The sequence below is a fragment of the Aspergillus novofumigatus genome (assembly GCF_002847465.1).
Source record: "Aspergillus novofumigatus IBT 16806 chromosome Unknown P174scaffold_8, whole genome shotgun sequence".
NCBI classification, from domain to species: domain Eukaryota; kingdom Fungi; phylum Ascomycota; class Eurotiomycetes; order Eurotiales; family Aspergillaceae; genus Aspergillus; species Aspergillus novofumigatus.
The window spans coordinates 730,037-749,303 of record NW_020194281.1 but is presented as its reverse complement, the minus strand read 5'-3'; the positions used below and the strand labels follow the sequence as shown (position 1 = coordinate 749,303).

The 19,267-nt window shown below is 53.0% G+C and overlaps 9 protein-coding genes across 9 annotated transcripts; 4 read left to right on the top strand and 5 right to left on the bottom strand.

Annotated features, from left to right (window-relative positions):
• Positions 1 to 1,862: 1,862 nt before the first annotated feature.
• Positions 1,863 to 4,340, top strand: P174DRAFT_395615 (beta-glucosidase; the record flags this gene model as incomplete). The annotated part of the gene is made up of 2 exons (XM_024823694.1): positions 1,863 to 1,998; positions 2,056 to 4,340. 2 exons carry the CDS (start codon positions 1,863 to 1,865, stop codon positions 4,338 to 4,340), a joined length of 2,421 nt encoding a protein of 806 aa, XP_024678771.1.
• Positions 4,341 to 4,492: 152 nt separating this feature from the next.
• On the bottom strand, positions 4,493 to 6,055 carry P174DRAFT_445137 (putative nucleotide-sugar transporter). The gene is made up of 4 exons (XM_024828263.1): positions 5,628 to 6,055; positions 5,550 to 5,579; positions 5,256 to 5,500; positions 4,493 to 5,187 (listed from the first exon to the last, which is right to left on the bottom strand). Exons 1-4 carry the CDS (start codon positions 5,715 to 5,717, stop codon positions 4,632 to 4,634), a joined length of 921 nt encoding a protein of 306 aa, XP_024678770.1. The 5' UTR covers positions 5,718 to 6,055; the 3' UTR covers positions 4,493 to 4,631.
• A 476-nt stretch (positions 6,056 to 6,531) lies between these two features.
• Positions 6,532 to 6,963, bottom strand: P174DRAFT_290283 (uncharacterized protein). Its single transcript, XM_024821591.1, has one exon. It carries the CDS (start codon positions 6,849 to 6,851, stop codon positions 6,618 to 6,620), a length of 234 nt encoding a protein of 77 aa, XP_024678769.1. The 5' UTR covers positions 6,852 to 6,963; the 3' UTR covers positions 6,532 to 6,617.
• Positions 6,964 to 7,484: 521 nt separating this feature from the next.
• P174DRAFT_445136 (glycosyltransferase family 32 protein) lies at positions 7,485 to 8,939 on the top strand. The gene is made up of 3 exons (XM_024828262.1): positions 7,485 to 8,184; positions 8,228 to 8,459; positions 8,507 to 8,939. The coding sequence occupies exons 1-3, from the start codon at positions 7,716 to 7,718 to the stop codon at positions 8,832 to 8,834; spliced, it is 1,029 nt and encodes a 342-aa protein (XP_024678768.1). The 5' UTR covers positions 7,485 to 7,715; the 3' UTR covers positions 8,835 to 8,939.
• On the bottom strand, positions 8,936 to 10,517 carry P174DRAFT_463634 (PIG-L family deacetylase; the record flags this gene model as incomplete). The annotated part of the gene is given in 4 exon segments (XM_024830297.1): positions 8,936 to 9,274; positions 9,294 to 9,403; positions 9,453 to 9,981; positions 10,512 to 10,517. The coding sequence occupies 4 exon segments, from the start codon at positions 10,515 to 10,517 to the stop codon at positions 8,936 to 8,938; spliced, it is 984 nt and encodes a 327-aa protein (XP_024678767.1).
• P174DRAFT_445135 (glycosyltransferase family 69 protein) lies at positions 10,449 to 12,029 on the top strand. Its single transcript, XM_024828261.1, has 3 exons — positions 10,449 to 11,611; positions 11,680 to 11,797; positions 11,819 to 12,029. Exons 1-3 carry the CDS (start codon positions 10,659 to 10,661, stop codon positions 11,954 to 11,956), a joined length of 1,209 nt encoding a protein of 402 aa, XP_024678766.1. The 5' UTR covers positions 10,449 to 10,658; the 3' UTR covers positions 11,957 to 12,029.
• och3 (glycosyltransferase family 32 protein) lies at positions 11,974 to 13,265 on the bottom strand (the record flags this gene model as incomplete). The annotated part of the gene is made up of 5 exons (XM_024830296.1): positions 11,974 to 12,149; positions 12,202 to 12,412; positions 12,463 to 12,618; positions 12,675 to 13,054; positions 13,106 to 13,265. The coding sequence occupies 5 exons, from the start codon at positions 13,263 to 13,265 to the stop codon at positions 11,974 to 11,976; spliced, it is 1,083 nt and encodes a 360-aa protein (XP_024678765.1).
• Positions 13,266 to 14,412: 1,147 nt separating this feature from the next.
• On the top strand, positions 14,413 to 15,555 carry P174DRAFT_506948 (uncharacterized protein; the record flags this gene model as incomplete). The annotated part of the gene is made up of 2 exons (XM_024831347.1): positions 14,413 to 14,575; positions 14,614 to 15,555. 2 exons carry the CDS (start codon positions 14,413 to 14,415, stop codon positions 15,468 to 15,470), a joined length of 1,020 nt encoding a protein of 339 aa, XP_024678764.1. The 3' UTR covers positions 15,471 to 15,555.
• A 203-nt stretch (positions 15,556 to 15,758) lies between these two features.
• P174DRAFT_424357 (glycosyltransferase family 2 protein) lies at positions 15,759 to 18,047 on the bottom strand (the record flags this gene model as incomplete). Its single annotated transcript, XM_024825193.1, has 4 exons — positions 15,759 to 16,040; positions 16,104 to 16,295; positions 16,347 to 17,247; positions 17,314 to 18,047. 4 exons carry the CDS (start codon positions 18,045 to 18,047, stop codon positions 15,759 to 15,761), a joined length of 2,109 nt encoding a protein of 702 aa, XP_024678763.1.
• Positions 18,048 to 19,267: the final 1,220 nt, after the last annotated feature.

The window sequence follows — 19,267 nt, the reverse complement described above, 5'->3', positions numbered from 1 at the left end:
TTCGCCAATTTTGAAAGACTTGAGGAAAGCGTCCTCCACCGGCACCAATGTAGCTGACGGTGTGAATCATGGAGACATTGGCTCTGGCATGGCTGACACGGTTTGCGTCTGTGCACCCGTCGGCCCATACATCATCCCACACATTTCTTCGGTATAGCCGTCGATTGGTAATGGGTTTGTCAAAAAAGACACGAACGAGGGGAAACCGGCCGAGCATTCTTTGATCCGAACATTGTGGCCGGGACTAGGGCGTTGGCAACTATTCCCATGTCCACTTTCCTCCGTCGTCTGCTGACTTCGGAGTTCTCCCGCTTGCATCCCGCGCGGCGCCCAGAATCGTCGGCGCAGAATACGAGAAGCAAGGTCAGAATCTTAAACTTTCAACTGCAAAGCGCCCAATTACCGATATAGGTACCCGGGTATGTTAGCGTGTACTCCCCGGAAGATTCTTTTGCACGGTGTCTACTGTGTACGATGTGGTGCCGTCGGTTATTCTCCGGGGAAACCCTAGTTTAGCTGGGGTTGTGGGGAACGTCGCATGAATAATGCATGTCTTGAGACCTCCGAGTTGACCACTACTCGGTCTGGCAACGCTAGACAATGACGGCTAGAGGAAGACGTGGTTAGCACGGTTGTCGATGTGCGGGGAAGGCGAGCGGGATGGACATCATTAAGCGTATACTCGACGATTATCGAGCTTTTATGTAAGTTGGGCCGAGTCGCATGTTTCCATATGTCCTTGTTCGGTGAGTTTAGTTTGAAAGCCGACTTATCTGACGGGGCCACGAAGGTTGTCCAGCTGAAATGCTGCTGATTTGGCGGAGATATTTCACCAGACGGATGATACCGAGATCAATGCACAATGAGGAACCCGGGGGGAAGCAGATTAGGATCGGCTACAGGCGGAGGAAAAGGACTCCCCTGCAATCTGCATGCCGCGCCGACCCCCACATACTCGGTCGGTGCAAAAGTTGTTGGTGGGTAGCCTTCCCCACACGACCACAACATGTTCAAGCTGCAAGAAGCACTAGCGTAGGCTCGCGCCAAGTGAGTACCGATATTTAGAAGAGCTTTGTCATTCTGTCAAGGACGACCGACTCATGCGACACGGGAAGGAGCCGAATACCCGTACCAACGGCCAAGTCCAGCAGCAGAAAGGAACGACAAGAAATGACTACCGGGAAATCAAGTCACCGGACACAATGAGCCTACGACACAGTGATCCATGGTTGAAGGCTTAAGCGCTTGAAGAACTCGGACTAAAAAGAGACTGTCGCTCTTGGCAACTACCATACGAAGGATGGATCATGCATAGTTACTGAGTGAAAAGCCGGAGTTCAGCCGAAGCGTGGTCAGTTTATGGGTTCTGCAGCAGCCAATAGACCCAAGACAACCATACAGCAGGCCCGCCAAGAACGTGGAGCCCCGCTTTTGATGGGGATGTGGAGACCCCGCATAGTCAACTGTGCCATGTGGCTTGGGCTATTGATGAAGGAGTACGGAGATGAAGGACAATGAGGCTAACCAAACTATCTTCATTGCTTCGTCATTGGTCGAATTAGCCTCTAGACTTCAGAATGGAGGAAGACGACCCGAATGCCACGGAAAGTGGATAGTAGCTCGGCAACATAGGGGTACTCCGTATGGGGGCGCTGGTTCAATCCCGGTCTTTGCCTGGTAGAGGAAGATTGAGATGGGCAGTATGGAGAAATACTACGATCCGAAGTTACCATGCTACGATAGCCGACATATCCGAACCCCGAGTTTGAGTCGCAGCTATATCAAGGTCGTGTATCCTCTGGATTCTTGAGCTGAAGATCACACCTATCGACTCTTCTGCCCTTGTCTCCTCGGTCCTGAAGATGAAAATCACGGTTCCCCTTCTTGCTGCTGCCTTGCAGCTGGCAGGCATTGCTACCGCGCAGGACGATGCTGCCATCGCCGCCAATCTCGAAAAATTCTGGTCGTATGGCCGTTCCGAGCCTGTCTACCCCAGCCGTAAGTGTGACTGAGTCTCGTGATGGCCTATATGACTAACAGTACGTTGCTCAACAGCTGAAACCAAGGGCTTGGGTGACTGGAAAGAGGCATATGCCAAGGCCAAGGCTCTCGTAGCTCAAATGACTGACGAGCAGAAGAACAACCTCACTTACGGGTACACGTCAACCACCAATGGCTGTTCCGGTAACTCGGGAGGTGCTCCTGGTGTTGGATTTCCTGGACTGTGCCTGCAGGATGCCGGAAATGGTGTCCGCGGTACTGACATGGTGAACGGATACGCCTCCGGTGTCCATGTAGGAGCTGCATGGAACCGCGATCTTGCCTACGAACGTGCGCACTACATGGGTGCGGAATTCAAGCGCAAGGGTGTCAACGTCGCTCTGGGCCCGGTGGTCGGACCTCTTGGCCGGACAGCGCGTGGCGGCCGTAACTGGGAAGGCTTCTCCAACGACCCGTACTTGGCCGGTTCCCTGACCGGAGAGACTATCCGTGGTCTACAGGAGTCAGTCATTGCCTGTGTCAAGCACTTTATCGGCAATGAGCAAGAGACCAACCGTAACCCTCCGATGCTTTTGGAGGGCTACCACAACCAATCCGTCTCGTCGAACCTGGACGACAAGACCATGCATGAGCTCTACCTGTGGCCCTTCCAGGACGCCATCAAGGCCGGCGCGGGATCCGTCATGTGCAGCTACAACCGGATCAACAACAGCTACGGGTGCCAGAACAGTAAGGCACTCAATGGCCTGCTCAAGGGGGAGTTGGGCTTCCAGGGTTTCGTCGTCACTGACTGGGGTGCCCAACACTCGGGGGTCGCCGCTGCCGACGCGGGTCTGGACATGGTAATGCCTGACTCCGTCTACTGGGAGAATGGTACCCTGGCTTTGGCCGTCAGAAATGGCTCGTTGGCCCAGACCCGTCTGGACGATATGGCGACGCGGATTCTCGCTTCTTGGTATAAGTATGCAGAATTTGAGCAGCCAGGACACGGAATGCCTGTCGATCTCCGGAAACCTCATGAGTTAACCGACGCTCGCGACCCCAAGTCGCGGTCCACCATCTTCCAGAGTGCCGTGGAGGGACACGTCCTGGTGAAGAACACCAATAATGCTCTGCCACTCCACAAGCCCAAGTTCCTCTCTCTCTTTGGCTACGATGGTATTGCCGCTACCGGAAACACCATGGACAACGTCACCTTTGGCCGCTGGGTCTTTGGACTGTCCAACACCCTGAACTATCCCAACGGCAGCGCCATCGATACTAAGACTCAAATGGACATGTTCCTTTCGAGCTACGACCCCACAGCCGAGGGACCCGGCGTCGCCCTGAATGGCACCCTGATCACCGGCGGCGGTTCTGGAGCCACCACGCCCTCCTACATCGACGCTCCGTTTGACGCCTTCCAGCGCCAGGCTCGTGAAGACGGCACCTTCCTTGCATGGGACTTTGCCTCGCAGAAGCCCATCGTGAACCCCGCCAGCGAGGCCTGCATCGTCTTCGTCAATGAGCTGGCCTCTGAAGGCTGGGATCGTTCCTACCTGGCAGACCCATACTCCGACGAGCTTGTCGAGAGTGTCGCCTCGCAATGCAGCAACACCATGGTCGTCATCCACAACGCAGGCGTCCGCCTCGTCGACCGCTGGATCGAAAACGACAACATCACCGCGGTCATCTACGCTCACCTCCCCGGCCAGGATACCGGCGGCGCCCTGGTCGAGATCATGTACGGCAAGCAGTCCCCCTCCGGCCGTCTTCCCTACACCGTGGCCAAGGAGGCCTCCGACTACGGCAACGTGCTCCACCCCGTGGTACCCGAGGGCGATCGGGATCTCTGGTACCCGCAGGACAACTTCACCGAGGGCGTGTACATCGACTACCGTGCCTTCGAGGCGCAGAACATCGCGCCTCGGTTCGAGTTCGGTTTCGGACTCACATACACCAACTTCTCCTACTCCGCGCTGGAAGTCGAGGTCGTCCCCGGCGCGAGTATTGACTACCTGCCTCCCGGCTCCGCCATCGCCGAGGGCGGCCTCCCCTCTCTCTGGGATGTCGTGGCGACAGTCAACTGCACAGTGGCCAACACTGGCTCGGTGGAGGCCGCCGAGGTCGCCCAGCTGTATGTTGGTATTCCTGGCGCCCCGGCCAAGCAGCTCCGAGGCTTCAACAAGCAGTCTATCAAGCCGCACAAGAAGAAGCACTTCACCTTCGACCTGACCCGCCGCGATCTGAGCACCTGGGATGTTGAGAAGCAGACCTGGGGGTTGCAGTCGGGAAGCTATCCCATTTATGTGGGTAAGAGTGTGCGGGACATCCAGCTCACTGGTACTTTGCAGATATGATTTTGAATTGGTGGTATATTCGTTGTATATATGAGATCTCATACCCAGTTGACAGTGAAATAATGAATTATGATGTGATGTCTCCGTCCATCATTTGACCATATTGTATATATCAGTATAGCGACAGTGGATAGATAACCTTATCGTACATATCCTGTCATCACTCGACTACACCACGCCTTTCACCTCCCTCTTCTCCATCGGACTAGTTACCCTCATACTCTGCCCCGCCAACGCGGACCCAACAACCGCACCCAACACCAGCACAACCCCGACAAGAAGCTACCGACATCAGCCATGCCCCCTCAAACAACTACTTCTACTCACCTTCGGATCAACATCCTTAGACTCTACAACCAACGGCCCCGCAACCGCAATCGCAAACCCCATCCCCTGCGCATAATTCTTCGTCACAGAACTCGTAACCCTCACACACCACGCCACCAGAAACCCACCGGACGCTTGTAAAACCACAAACACCCAGACCAGGGTGCTAAAACCCTGCAAGACACTGGATCCATCTATTCTGCACTTTTCCCTCCATAGAAATGAAAGCAGTGCGAACAGGAGACTATGCGCGGCGAGTTGGGCGTTCCGGATGAAGAAGGCGTTCGCGGTTGTATTTGTGGTGTTGTTTGCGGCGCGCTTGAGAGATCGTTCGATGTAGAGGGATCCGAGTGCGACGTATGAACCAGATAGAAGCATGGCGAGGCTGCCTGGGAGGGGATGCGGGTGGGTTTTGGCTGTGGTTCGGTGCTGGTTCTCAGCCGAGGCGTTAGCGCCTGTCTGGGCGAGGATGATTCCCGCTGTCATTGTGAGGGTGGAGGTCCAGTGCTGCGCGGTGAATCTTTGGTTGAGAAGGAGGGTTGCGAGGAGGGGGTGAGGATGAGTTTGGTTTGGGAGAGGGCGAGGTACGGGAGGAGGTCGAGGGAGGAGGCGCCGATGCTTTGTGCGAAGGAGGCCGCGGTGTAGAGGAGGGCTGGGAGGATGGCTTCTTCGTGGTTTGCTTTGAGGGTGGTGAGGAGGGATTTGGGCTGTTTTGCTGTTTGGGTGATGCAGAGGAGGGAGATGGCCAGTTTGAGGAGTTCGGAAAGGAGGATGCCTGTCAGTGGATCGAAGTTCTTGTTCTCGGTGCTGTGGGCCTGGATATTGTGTTGTAGCTATTGTCATCTTTAGCGATGGGTTTGAAAGGAGGACGCCGGCACATACAATGATTGATGCTGCATTTTGTAGGACGAGCTGGTCAATTAGCACAGTGTGTGATGTGATGGCGAATGGCGAGCCTACCAGAAGAAGAGCGACAATTGTTGATCCTTGGACTTTGTTATGTCCTATGAAGCTGAACCTGGAAGTTGTCACTACCAGAAGTATGTACATTGTTTGTCTCTTACATATCAATAACAACTACCATGCCAACATCTCAACAAGCAACGATGACTGAGGATATACAGCTACCGCTACACACCTGTTCTTCCAGGCGTTAACCTCAACTAAGCGGAAAAGGGCCAGGATAGATGACTAAAAGCCAGCCTCATCGGAACACGGACAGTGTCGGTCTGTTATTGCTGGTCTCCCGCTGCGCTCTTTTTGTCTGGAATGGATTCTACAAGTCCACTCTACGGAAAAATATCGCATCGAGCGTTACTAGGAAAGGACTTCTCAGGTCAACAATAGTGAAACAGTGGACTAGTGTATGATCCAAACATAGTTAGCGCATCCGATGGAGGGGTACAGTCACAGTTAGGGCTATATGCACCGTAACCAAGTCGGCAACGCGCAGGCAAAATAAAGTCAAAATAAGTGCCAACAGATCATTCTAGGCAGCCGGATTCTCAGTATCCAACTATAGACAGGATGCCCTCGGATAATCAGGCCTATCTTCTCCCGCGTCTTGTGTTAGGTTGACTTTAGCCCAAAGTATGTCAGGCATGGAGCCAATCAATGCACCAAATGTTCCTTAAAAGACCCTGGCACGCGAGACAGTTCTTGTATGATTGGAGGATCCATACGCCAAGCTCAATTATCGGTGGATCTACAGAGCTTGTTGCATTTAGGCCCACTGTTGGAAAGGGTCTAAAACGTAGTAGCCTAGCCCCTGGTGTGTGAGTCAGTGAGTGTGAGATTGATAAGGAAAAGCTGAAGACTCGAGAGAATCCAGGCGGGGCTCTTTGATCATGATCAAGTAATCAGGATTGCCAGGGATTACAGGACGAATATCAAGTAAGTAGAATGGAATGACTGAATGCTCAGGCCTCCCCACCCCTCCCCCCGGCCAAACTAAAAAAACAGTTCCGTATACCGCTGTACTGTAACATACACAACAGTAATGTTACATATGATATATGCCCTAAACAACGCTGTTGACCTCTTACCCCTTCCTGTTGCTAACTTTGCGGACCATGGAATATTCCTATCTCTATTCACAACACCTATGTATATGTACATTGGCCCGTTCAAGGTCTTTTTATAGATCGGGTCAGACTGTGACGGGGCAGAGCCGTAGCGAGGCATAACCCCGGCAGCTACCTCCCTGCCATGGTTGACTATACAACCACTATTATAGACTGGTCAACCCCTCGTCAAGCCTGATGTTCTTTTGCTAGAGCGGCTACGAGAGCATGGGCAACCCGAAATATGATGCGTCGAATGCTAGCATTTGACCACAAGATCGTGCGTCCACCAACGAGTCCTCCAGTCGGGATCGATGTACATGGTGTTGCCTGATTCAAGGCGTTGGACCTTCGGAGGAAGAGGGTCCAACGGAGCAAACTTAAACACGCCCAGATTAAACCTTCAGTAGGTAACCTGTATGAGCAGCTAAGCGTATAATCCATCGGGGACCGCGGACCCGAACACGCCAATGACCAGCACTGGTTGAAAGTTAAGTCGCTTAGGAAAACAGTCTCCCACAGTGGTACGCGTGATATAGTGATCTACGCCGCAGTCAAGGGGCCCCTAACCTCTATTACCTGTGGAATACAGTAGTGTCATAATACCTTCCTGTCCCCTTGACCAGTTGGTTAGATTGATGTACCAGACAGGGAAAGAAGAATAATGGAATAGTATACACGCATATAGGTCACGAACTATAACAATGACGGAAATACAAAGCCAGGGACTCCATACAGGGCACAGCGCCACAACGTCCCGTCTGCCTCCGCGCGTTGCCAGTTAAGGCCCCCGAGCTCGAAACTGGAAATCATCCCAACCAAGCCTGGCAGCTGGTTGGACTGACCCGCAGAGGTGTAAACTCCAGCCTCTCCAGGCAGCAGTAGAGTCTGTAGTTTGTAGCGTCTGTATTTTCAACGTGGGCATACATGTAGATATCGCGACCATCACCTTCATTGCCATGAAAATTGCCCGCGGCTAGAGAACATGGCGCGCAATCGTCCCCGACTGCTTCTTACCCTCCTTCTGGTGCTTTCGCTCGCCGGCCTGTTTTCCTCCTCGCTTCAGCGATTATACTACCTCCTTCGGCTCCCGTTTGTTTGGAGAGCCTCCTCCGCCGCTGCGGTCATCACGCAAGAACATGACCAATTCGACGTCACATTTGCTGCTTACGAGGCCAATTACTCGACTGCCGATGCGGGAAATGGCTCGCTGATACCTCCCATACTGCATCACATTCACCTGGGCTCCAGACTGCCACGAGCGGAGTGGCTCGAGGCCCGCGAGCTCTGCCTCAAGCATCATGCGTCCTGGAGTGCCTTCATCTGGACCGAGGAGAGAGCGGAGACGCTGGTACGCGAGGAGTTTACTCATCTATACTCGATGTGGAAGAGCTATCCGTATATGATCCAGCGGGTTGACGCACTGCGTTATATGATTCTACAGAAACACGGTGGTAAGTCTGCTACCCGCGGAGGGTGACGAAGCTGACTCGACAGGCGTGATCCTCGACTACGATCTGGCGTGTAAACGATCTCTCGAGCCTCTGCGGCAATTCGACTTTGTCGCTCCAGCAGCCCACCCCGCTGGTCTCTCCATCGGCATGATGCTCTCCTCGCCCGGGAATTCTTACGTCAAGGCGCTGGTCGACAATCTCCCGCTGTACAACCAGCGGTGGCTATATCTCCCCTATGTGACGGTTATGTTCAGCACGGGCTGCCACTACGCTTCGTACGTTTTACCTCAGACTTACTGTAATGCCAGTCTAATGCATACAGAACTATCTACACCCTCCAGTCCAACCGATCCTCTCTCCGCATCCTATCCGGTCCGCCCGACGCACCGCGCATGCACATGCTCAACGGGCAGGTCAACACCCCGCTCTTCCGCCACCTGGGCTCGTCCTCCTGGCATAACCGCGACGCGCGGCTGATATCACTGTTCAAGGACCTGGATCAGCGGGCGTTGTTTGCGGTGTTGGTTTTTAGTCTCTTTGCTGGCACGACGATGATACTGTGCTGTGTGCATCGTGTTCATGGACGCGGACGCTCTTCGGACGAGGAGCAGAGCACGACTGTCTCGAAGTCGTTGAGGAAAAGTGCTTAGCTAGTGTCTTTATCATATTCTGTCTTGTATTTAGTTATGAATAGGGGAAAATGCGCGGTTTCTGCCATCTACCATGTTGATATAAATCCTCTAGACGACCATCAAACTACTAGTTTATTCAAGTTGTTAAACCACATATACCGACTGAGCACCAAATAAAACGACCGATCCCACGAGTACTGGCTCACGTGCTGGCTGAATGCCGCTCGCGAGACGAGGTACGTCCGCCACGGACTCACCAACAGGGCCTTGTCGTTGTATGCTTCCAACGGAGAAAGATCATGGACGCCGTCTGCCGTACTTGTCGCGGGAGAGGTAAGGATGGCTTTGAGGATGCGCCACGTGAACGGGATAGCGGTGGGGATGAGGTCGATAAGCGACGAGTATTTGCGGAGGACGAAGGTGCTTTGTAGTGTGTATGCGGGCGGGGCGTGGGTGTGCTTGTGATGTATTTTCTACTTGATTAGTTGTATTAGGCATAGACGAAGACAGAAAACTAACCGGACACCTGCGCTGACGGCTCTGTGGTTGATATGCCCCGAGACGCCTCCATCGTCGAAGGTGATGATCTAGGAGGTGAGTGCGAGTACCAGAGGTTAATGCAAGGCAAAGGCATACATACCAAATCAACATTCCATTGCTGGACATGCGACGTAACAAGGTCCTTAATCAGATCTTCATCCCACCATTTCCTCGGATTATCCTGCAGCTCAGCATTGTCCAGTACGACGCAGCGATCCGGGACGATGCCCAGCAGAGAGCAGCTGTCGTGGATTTCCTGTCGGCGACGCTCGCCTATTCCCTCGTAATTTCCTAGAGGAGTAAGCATCAGAGGATACGAATGAACGTCCAACCTACCAGAGGATATCACCAGCAAAGCCCGCTGCACGTGCCGATCATCGCGATGGTACGTGATGCTCGGACTGAAGAAGAGCGTCTCGTCGTCCGGGTGGGCGGTTACGAGAAGGATACTCTTTGCGTGCTGAAACGCCACGGGCACCAGCCGCGGGTCATTTGCCAGATAATATGCGAGTAGGATATAGAGACATAAGGCAGTGAGGGCTACTATGAAGAAGAGATATGAAGCTATCCGGGCTAACTTGCGTCGTTGGCCGTGGCGGCAGAGACGCTGGGCTATCCAGACGAGCTTCATGTTGCAATAGATGAGATTGATTTCTCTTAGATTTTTACTTTGTAGTTGTATTCAGACCTGAAAAAGACAAATTCATTGCAAGGCCAGGATGAGTGCTTGTTCGAGACTGTTGCCCTTCAGCCTTTTCGGTTTGCATACAATACCAACGAAATACACGTTATACGATTACACGCTGCTCTGGACAGTTGGATTTGCGTTTGGCACCTATATTAGCTCTAGCAAAGCTTGATGAGTTCTGAGTTAGCGTTTCCGAATGTCTCTGGATGCGCCAATCCAGCTGCGTAAAATCCGTCTGCCTACAGGACCCTGTTGTTTGCACAGTTCTAGTGAAGTTAATCCGTGGTCCTGCAGGAGAATTCTCCACCTGTCGGTGTGTCGGCGGATTTTGACTTTATGGCGTTGGGGCACATAACAGACTGTCTTGGTTTCCCTGCAGTAGCTAAGCAGGCTAAGATGATATCCTGAAAAATGTGACAATATTTATCTTTTTTCTGTGAAGATATTGCGCATATTCCGTGTTCAACCGCCATGTCATGGTTGCGCGTCAAGTTTCTGCTCCTGGTCTCCAGGCTGCTCCCCTCCCCTCGTCAGGGTATTCCGTCCTCCCCAGGGCATCTCGCCATGGCAGAGCAATCTCCTTTGCGCGGAGGCCGCGGACCGCGTGCCGCCGTATGACCCTGCTTGTCCGGGTAGCCCTTGCGGTCCTTTTGTGCAATATCATATTGACACCCATCTTCTGGCCTTCGTACACGCACCTTCCACCGTGCTATGAGAACCTCAGGAGAATAGCCTCAACCCCCGGCACCCCCGGACGAGGCAACCCTCACAATGAAAAGGTATTCATTGCCGCAATCTTATACGACCGCACCGGCGAGCTCGCCAGCGGCCAATGGGGCGACGCACTCGTACAGCTGATCGACCTCCTCGGGCAAGACAACGTCTTCCTCAGCCTGTATGAAAACAACAGCGGGAAAAAGGGCCAGCAAGCCCTCGAGGCCCTCTCGCAGCGGATCCCAAGCAACAAGTCCATCGTGGTCGACGTCGACGAGCACTCCACGTTCGACGCCTTCCCCCGCGTCACGCTCCCCAACGGAGAGAAACGCATCAAGCGGATCGACTACCTAGCTACACTACGGAACCGCGCTCTTCGCCCCCTCGACGAGCAGAACCACATCAAGTACGACATACTCCTCTACCTCAACGACGTCTACTTCAACCCAGTTGAAGCCCTCCAGCTCCTCTTCTGCACAAACGCTCATCCCCCGCGGACGACCCCCGCCTACCGCGCCGCCTGCGCCGTGGACTTCAGCAACCCCTTCAAGTTCTACGATAGCTATGCCACCCGCGACCTGGCAGGCTACGGCATTGGCCTCCCGTTCTTCCCCTGGTTCACAACAGCAGGGCACGGACGGAGTCGGGAAGACGTACTAGCGGGCCGGGACGCAGTGCGTGTGCGCAGCTGCTGGGGCGGAATGGTCGCGTTCGATGCGTGGTATTTCCAGAAGGAAAATCCGGTGCGGTTCCGCGCTGATGACGAGGTATTCTGGGATGCGTCGGAGTGTTGTCTTGTGCATGCGGATGTGCAGGATGCGCCGGGGGATGTAGACGAGATTGAGGACACGGGGTGTATATGAACCCGTTTGTGCGGGTGGCGTATACGCCGGGGACGTTGGCATGGCTGGGGACTACGAGACGGTTTGAGCGGTTGTATGTGCGTGTGCATGATCTGCTGAACCGGGCTGTTGGGCTGCCGTGGTATAGTCCGCGGAGGAAGGAGGTGCCTGGATCACAGGTGCAGCGGGAGGTCTGGGTGCCTGATGAGGGTTTACAGAGTGGCGGCTCGTTCCGGATGGTCGGGGTTACTGCTGGGAATGATGGGTTCTGTGGCCGACGGGGTATGGAGGTGGTTGTAGAGGATAGGAGAGCCGGTCAGGATGGTTTCGAAGCTGTAACTCTCCCTTCTCAATAACATTATATACACGATTTTTAGAATGAAGATGTATGAGGGACTTTGGTCCACTCCCTGCACCGACCAAACACCGTCCGACAGAACTTCCCGTACTCCACTACAAGATCAAACTTCCTCCATGAGCCCTGCGCTCGATGGAGTAGTCGCGCAGACGGGTCTGTCGGGGGCTTCGAGCCCATATTGCCATATTTGCCTCTGCCGGGCTGAACCCCGTAATCGGCAAAACCAAGACATCCTCCACAAACTTGCTCCTCCCCCATCATGCAATCCCGTCAGCGCATTCCACCGTAGCCCTGTAGTCTCCCTCAACCAACTCTGCACCGCCTCGCTGAACGCAACCGGGCCGGTCATAACCAGCGGATCGACTGCCTCACTCGGCATCTCCTGCATCGCCGCAGAAAACCTATCAATAAACATCTGGAGGATCGGATGTCCCGGCGCCCAAGCAAAAGCCCACTGAGTTAATTGCACGGGGTAGGTATACCCCATCCGCCAATATAAATCACTATCGGGGGACAATCAGCCTCCAAGCCGACGACTGCGCGAACAGGTTTGGTGGACCTGTACACGTCGCCTGTTTCCGTGTCCCGCCAGGACTGGATGTCCGAGGCGTTTATCCAATCTTTGGGCTTGCGGAGAGGTTCGGTGTCCATATCTCCATACTGAAGACACTAATTAATATTCCTAAGCGGGGGAAGAAGAGGAAGAAATTACGCACAACACCACCGATCCACTTCGAAACCAGAACACGAAAGACATCAGTCCTTTCGACGTTGCTGGCAAGCGCGTAGAACTGCGTCTCCAGTCCCGGCTCAAAGTGTTTGATAAACTGGTTGATCCCGTCGTCGTCCCAGAGGAAGTAGGCCATCTCATCAGCTTCAACTGCTCGGAGCCACTTCTCCGTGCTCTGACGGATTGGCTGAGGCCAGGTCTGCAGATCAGTATTCTTCCATGTTTGATGGACGATCATCGGAATGCTGGAGAGGGGTATCTGCCTTTGAGGCGCTTGTGTTTTGTCAGAAGCTAGTTTGGCCGCTTTAACAATACTTTCTGGTTTAGACGTAGCATTGTCCAGCCATGAAGGAGGAATATACCATACTGCTTTTGTTAGCGGGGTGAGACCCGGCGAAATGAGTGTCTGTATCTTACCACCTCCTTTTTCACTGGGCGGATGAATGTATTTCAGTAGCAACGGCGTATTACTGGCCAGATCTGCATTCTCATATTCGAAAGAATGCATTAACCAGAGGATCGTGGCGACCAGGACAGTCGCGACAATAGCCTGTCGCCTGAATCGCCGAGGTCCCATTGCAATTCAAACGGACTACACCAGTACCACAGGAATAGTCGCAGATTCAGGAATCACATAGCTAGTCGGCGGGATGTGAAGGACGCAGCGGTTTACCGGGGGCTCATAGAAAAACTAGGGCCAATCATTTAGGGTTCTACTTTGGTGCACCAGCCACACACCGTCTAGGCAGCAAACATCAATTTTATCCATGAAACAATCTACAGCAGCCAGAGGGTGAGATAGATAACCTACGCCAATCCTACCAGCTTTACTTTAATCGGCAATGATCGACTGTTGTGGGAATGTATAATTATGGTATATGTATCCAATCCATCATAACACGAAGGCATAAGTACCTCATTACCTCACCAAGCAAAATATTCAAGCCTTGCCAAGCATTCTTTCATAACCAGATCCTGGCTGACTTTAGGAGTTGCATTAGTTAACTAAACTAATAGTGCTAAGCAGGCCAGCAATAGAACAGAACACAGCGATCCACTATCGAAGCAAGCCTATCTATACCTCATCACAATCCTAGAGAACCATAGTCTACAGTTCGGCAAGCTTATGAACTATTCAATAACATCACAGACGATTAAGACACCGATGTGATTTGAGTCAGACGCAAGGCCTGATTACTTCCGCTGACCTCAAGAGAGTTACCTTCAGGTCATTGATTCTAGTGGGAAGGCTCTCCCAAAGTCCGCCGTGCAGAGGATCAGCGATTTGGAGCATGCACTTCTCCCATATTCCGGCTAATGTGTCTGAATTTCTGTGCCTCAATGACTGATTCGCCGGTCCGCGTACGAGCCTGCCCTACCTTGAACGTTCCACACCTCACAGAATGAAGTTAGAAAATGGACACAGAGGTTGCATGACCCGCCAGGTCCCATGATGATTGCTGGTCACAGAGTCGAAGTCCGAGCGGCAGAGATCAGGCCCATTCACAGCTTGGCATCCAACCGGTGTTCTTGGCTTCGTATCCAGGGGCAATTCCTGCCAATGAACGAGCACCGTTCAATGTTTTAGCTCGAATACGAGGTTAGCCTGAGCATAGGCCTTGGCGAAAATCCCGCCGCGGGCACTCAAAATTCCTTTCACCTCTGGGGAAGCAAGACCGCTCTCCTCCACAACAATCTCAACCAGGTTTGATATTATCTGGAGAATGCACCTCCCAAGGCTCTTCGCTTCAGGACTGGTCCTATTAGCAGTTCCCCCAGCCGTCGCCGCCAGAAGAGGCGGAGGTGGAGGTGACTCCGATACGTCTAGCGATGGCGACGGCGCCTCCTCCAGTGACCCGGAAGGCACCAGCACCATTGGCGGCAGCAGTTCAAGCTGCCCCGCCGCATCAGATGTACTATACAAGAGCGATCTTGTCCCCTCAACGCCTACAACTGGACGAGCAACGCCGTCGGCGGAAACCCAACCACATACGACGGGTCCTACTTCCAGGGCGAGGCATTCCTGCATTGGCAATTCACCGCAGGCAAGCAATGCCGCAACGGCACCGGCAGCGTGCGAATGCTAGGCTACGCATGGGTTGGCCCGCAGCCGCCGTACCCCACCGGCCCGACGAACCCGCTCATCATCGGGTTCAAGGCGTGGCAGACCAACGAGGCGCTCGAGAACATCACCTTCTCGTACGACTTTCTCAATGACGGGCTGTACTGTCCCACGGAGCCGGATCTCGTCAAGGTCCAGACCAGCGATGGGTGGACGGACTACCAGGCTAGTACCGATATCCCGCGCGCGGACCGGGCTCGCGCGCATGATGTCTTTGATTTGGGCCTGGCGCCTGACACGGAGCGACCGGATTCTGTCCTGTTCAATGGGAGCTTGGTACCGGATCTCAAGCCCGAGCCGAAATACGCGGTTGAGATTCTCTTGCCTGCGTCGGCTTGCAACCAACCGTCGCGGCTGTCGCTTGGATACGCGGAGGTGCTCAATATGGCTGGGTCTCTGACAAATACGACTCTAGAGTTGAGGATGGCTGGGGAGGGGAGCGGGTCTTACTCCTCTGCCACTGGGGAGATTCCTCGTGCGATGTTCAATATCACTTTCTCTGGGACGTTTGATAGCAGGAACTCGACTCGGGCTGTGGCGATTAAGCAGGATACTCAGCCTATGGTGTCTTGGGTGGATAATGGGGCTATGATTTATGGCTCTGTGAGCTGGCTGTTGAAGTTGATGTTCATGGGGTGGATTGCCCGGTTTGTCTGCTGATTATGGACGATTCATGATTACGAGGGTACTAGAGATTATTAATCCATATACATAGCTTTTTAGACATATTCGGATCCTGAGGTAGAATGATGGTATATGACTATACTCACTATCATCTCCGTGGACCAACAATGCCGAGCTCGGATGATGTTTGGGATGTAGATGAAGACGGAACAAAGGATCGTTTGCGTATGTTCCTATGTAGCATATACATATTATCCAGTACCATAAGATGTGCAGATCTGGCGGCAGTGTCTAGACATATATATGGACTGAGCATGCAGGCCGTCAACCAGAAGGATATCTCTCCGCTGGCAACTCGGCAATAAGGAAATCTCTATTATGTACAGGCACATCGACGTCGACGGTTCGCACGGTCATACTCCTCCCCAGACCCTTGGGCATTTCCCCTAGGCTGTCCGTCATTTCTTCCAATTTCAACACCATTCCAACCGCCTTGTGGTCCTCGGTAAGCTTCGGGTGTCGTCGGGCAAAATATCGGGCATATTTGACCAGCGACCAGTAACAGCTGGCGACGTTGGTCAAGGTCATGAGGAGTTTGTATGGCATCTGCGCCAGCCAGTCAGTACCATGCAGAGAAGAATGTCAAAGTAAAAGGCGACAGCAACGTACATAATACCCCAGGACAACCTTCCAGCAAATCCGCTCGTTCTTCAGACGCAAATGAACCTCGTTGAATATGATGACGTGAAGTAAATAGAGCCCTAGTGTTGACATCATGAGGACAATGCAGAATTCGGGTCGCACAATGAACGATATTGGCAGCGTAAATGGAGTGAGGATGTACAGAAGCGTCTCATATATCTGTCTAGTCAGTACCGAGTCAAGAGCAGAGTAAAGGTCGAACGTGCATACCTCTTGAATGACCAAGAGCTTTGTCGCGAATTCCCACCGGCCCAACTTCCACGATGTAAAAAGGTACGAGAGATTATACCACAACCCGTTGGCGACAAAGAAGTTCCACCGCAGGAACCGCTGCTTGAAGACCGTCGGCTCGCCGAATCCGCCTCGATCTTCGTCGATCTCGCCAAAGAGCACAGAAGCCGGTGTCGTGGTCTCCACGAAGACGGCACTGCACATCTGGATTCTGCCCCCTAAGCGCCGGCAGCTATCACCCAGGAACCAGTCCTCGCTAATAGAAAAGCCGGGATGATTATGGAGGGTCCGCTTCAGAAACGTCCGTTCCCACAATGAGATGGCGCCATGGGGGAATGTCGCGCTGCCGATCCGCCCTGCGAAAGACCGGGTCAGGCCAGACAGTTTGTACTCCAGGTCTTGTGCTTGTTGACAATACGATCCGCGAGAGGAATCTGGTCCGACGGATTTGATCGTGTAGCCGATGCAGCGGACATCCTCGTTGAGTCGGGACACGACAACGGGAAAGTTGGGTGGGAGGATACAATCGTCGTCGATCAACAGTACGTTCCGAAAGTCTTTGACAGCGTAGCAGCCGATGAATATGGCAATGATCTTTGACCCCACTGGTGACCATATGTGATTGACCCCGTAGCTGCGGCAGATCTCCTCGGTGTTGTCCAGCGGTAGGGACGAGTTCCCGTTTGCAACGACGTAGATATGCGATGCCGGGAAAATCTGCAGCGCGGCCTCGAGCGTTCGACCGATAATGGCGGCTGATCTGTAGCAGGGGATCAGGAGCGCGGTGTCCGTGGGGTTTGGAGTAATCCGGCGCTGGTGGAAGAACTCTGGTCCAGGGGAGGTGTCCTCGAATGTGGTAAGTAGGGGGGTATACGAATAGCTATCGTTGTCCGACTGTGAGTCATTGCTTATTGAATCGCACTTTTTGCATCTGATGAAGACTTACAACACGAGGAGACCAATGACAATGGCCCAGCCGCCCTGGAAGACCGTTTTCTTCTGCATGATCCAGTGAAGCCACCATACTGCTCCTTTCCACAGAGGTACCCCCACGAGAACGAAGTACACAAACAGTACAAGGACAGTGTATACTGCATACTCAAACAACACCCGACGCCAGTATCTTCGTTGATGCTTGATCTTCACCAGGGCGGCCCTGTTATACAGACTCCGGACGCTGCCTTTTCGTATGTCGCGCGGCGTGCTCCGTAAGGATTGGCCTACCGGCAACGAATTTCGATAGCTGAACCTGTTGTGTGTCCGTGGATGAAAAGACGCTCGAGTATACTGACAGCCCTGATCCTCCTGCGACGACGCTGCATCATATGAAACATAAACAGGGTCTTCTCGAGAGATCGATCCGCTAGAAGGACAGGATGGGCCGTCATTCGTCTTGCTGTCTTCAGAGAGGGATACGTCTTCCCTTCCTTCTTCAATGGCGAATGTCTGGCTGAGACGACCATATCGTGTCGTGGGCTGATATCCTCCACGGTCCGACCAGCTTATAGTTGACACTCTCTTCTTGGGAACATGGATCTCGCCCTCTGGATAATCCTCCTCGCCTGAGGAGAAGCTTTGATGATTGCAATGGCCCTGATCGTCCGTCGCTGAGACAGATGCCAGCAGATTGTCTGGAACATAGATCCTTTCTCCCATGCACCCATTTTCGCTTGTGAGCATCTTTGCCTTGGTGCTCATATAAAAGGCGTCGCAAAAGCCGCATCATTCAGGTTTGAAACACTCTGAGGAAGATGGAGGTCATATGAACGCAAGACATCATGCCCTTCTTTCGAGGGCTTGTCATTATTTGTATGGCTGGGCTTTTCTTCCTCCAGTACCAAGCCTTGGAATATTGTGTCATATCTTCCGAATTCGCTGGCCAAGGTATTTCTGTACTATCCTACGGCCCGTGAGGTATGCACAGAAAAAGCTATGACCGGTGCGCCGATCTGCTCCATGGTGAGCCCGCATAGCAAATATTAAATTACTCCTGGGACGCCTGGACGAATGGGATTGGTGGGCAGTCAATATCATTCCGAGTCTCCCTGGCCAACCGCGGAAGCAAATGTCAAATCAGAGGAATCAGGGGCCGTTTTTTTCCTTAAGGATGCGGGCCACTCACAGTTTCACAGTATGCTTTAGAGTATGCAAGGGGGAGTCCCTGGAGCTTCGGGCCGCCAATAGTCGATATGCTCCAGCGAGGATTTATCTTCCGTCTTCCCGTCTCGCATCCCAATCTAACATTCCTGCCAACCTTTGCTTCACTCTATCCTAGAGGCTGGCAATGGGATAGCCATAACACGGCGTCCACAAGCTCAGTATGGGATTACAAAGAAAGAACAGCAGTGGCAGCGTCTATGGAATAGGGCTCTGCTTGGATTCCCAGCCAAACGATTGGACCTCTGAGATGTCTCGGTCCAGCATTCCGATGGCGCCGCAACTATGCATAAACGTAAACAAGCCCTCCCACTGGTTGGGACGATGTCAATGCCACTCACAGTCGCACATAGTTATGGATTTGGTTATTAGGCTTTAACCATAAGAAAAGGGTAAGTAAGCCTCTAAACGCCGTATACTGATGTCAGTTCTCCTTTGTCTGGTTAAACGTCTCACCACGATTCCACTCACCGAAGTCTCCCGTATATCAGCAGAGTAGAATAAACTGGCCAGATATCACTGCTATAGCACTTCGTCAACATCATACCAACAGTAACCAACGAGGGCCAACAACCACACTCTTCACCCTGAATTGAACTCCCCCGTACGCTACAATGCGCCCTGTCATACCCTCCTCTACTGAGTACTGTCAATCCTCTGACAAAGAATGCATTTACTCTAACGGGTGCAGGCCTGCGCTTTGGCACCTGCTGCTCTTCTAACAGCCCCGCCGCAGTGGAATG

Excerpts from the sequence above, each read along its gene's own strand:
- P174DRAFT_445136 (XM_024828262.1), top strand. The coding sequence starts at position 7,716 with ATGGCGCGCAATCGTCCCCGACTGCTTCTTACCCTCCTTCTGGTGCTT. Across the intron at positions 8,185-8,227 it reads GATTCTACAGAAACACGGTG|GCGTGATCCTCGACTACGAT; the intron begins GTAAGTCTGCTA and ends CTGACTCGACAG. Across the intron at positions 8,460-8,506 it reads ACGGGCTGCCACTACGCTTC|AACTATCTACACCCTCCAGT; the intron begins GTACGTTTTACC and ends TAATGCATACAG.
- P174DRAFT_290283 (XM_024821591.1), bottom strand. The coding sequence starts at position 6,851 with ATGCCTCGCTACGGCTCTGCCCCGTCACAGTCTGACCCGATCTATAAA.
- P174DRAFT_445135 (XM_024828261.1), top strand. The coding sequence starts at position 10,659 with ATGACCCTGCTTGTCCGGGTAGCCCTTGCGGTCCTTTTGTGCAATATC. Across the intron at positions 11,612-11,679 it reads GACGAGATTGAGGACACGGG|ACGGTTTGAGCGGTTGTATG; the intron begins GTGTATATGAAC and ends GGGGACTACGAG.
- P174DRAFT_445137 (XM_024828263.1), bottom strand. The coding sequence starts at position 5,717 with ATGTACATACTTCTGGTAGTGACAACTTCCAGGTTCAGCTTCATAGGA. Across the intron at positions 5,501-5,549 it reads AAAATGCAGCATCAATCATT|CTACAACACAATATCCAGGC; the intron begins GTATGTGCCGGC and ends AGATGACAATAG. Across the intron at positions 5,188-5,255 it reads TCCTCCCTCGACCTCCTCCC|ATTCACCGCGCAGCACTGGA; the intron begins GTACCTCGCCCT and ends TCTCAACCAAAG.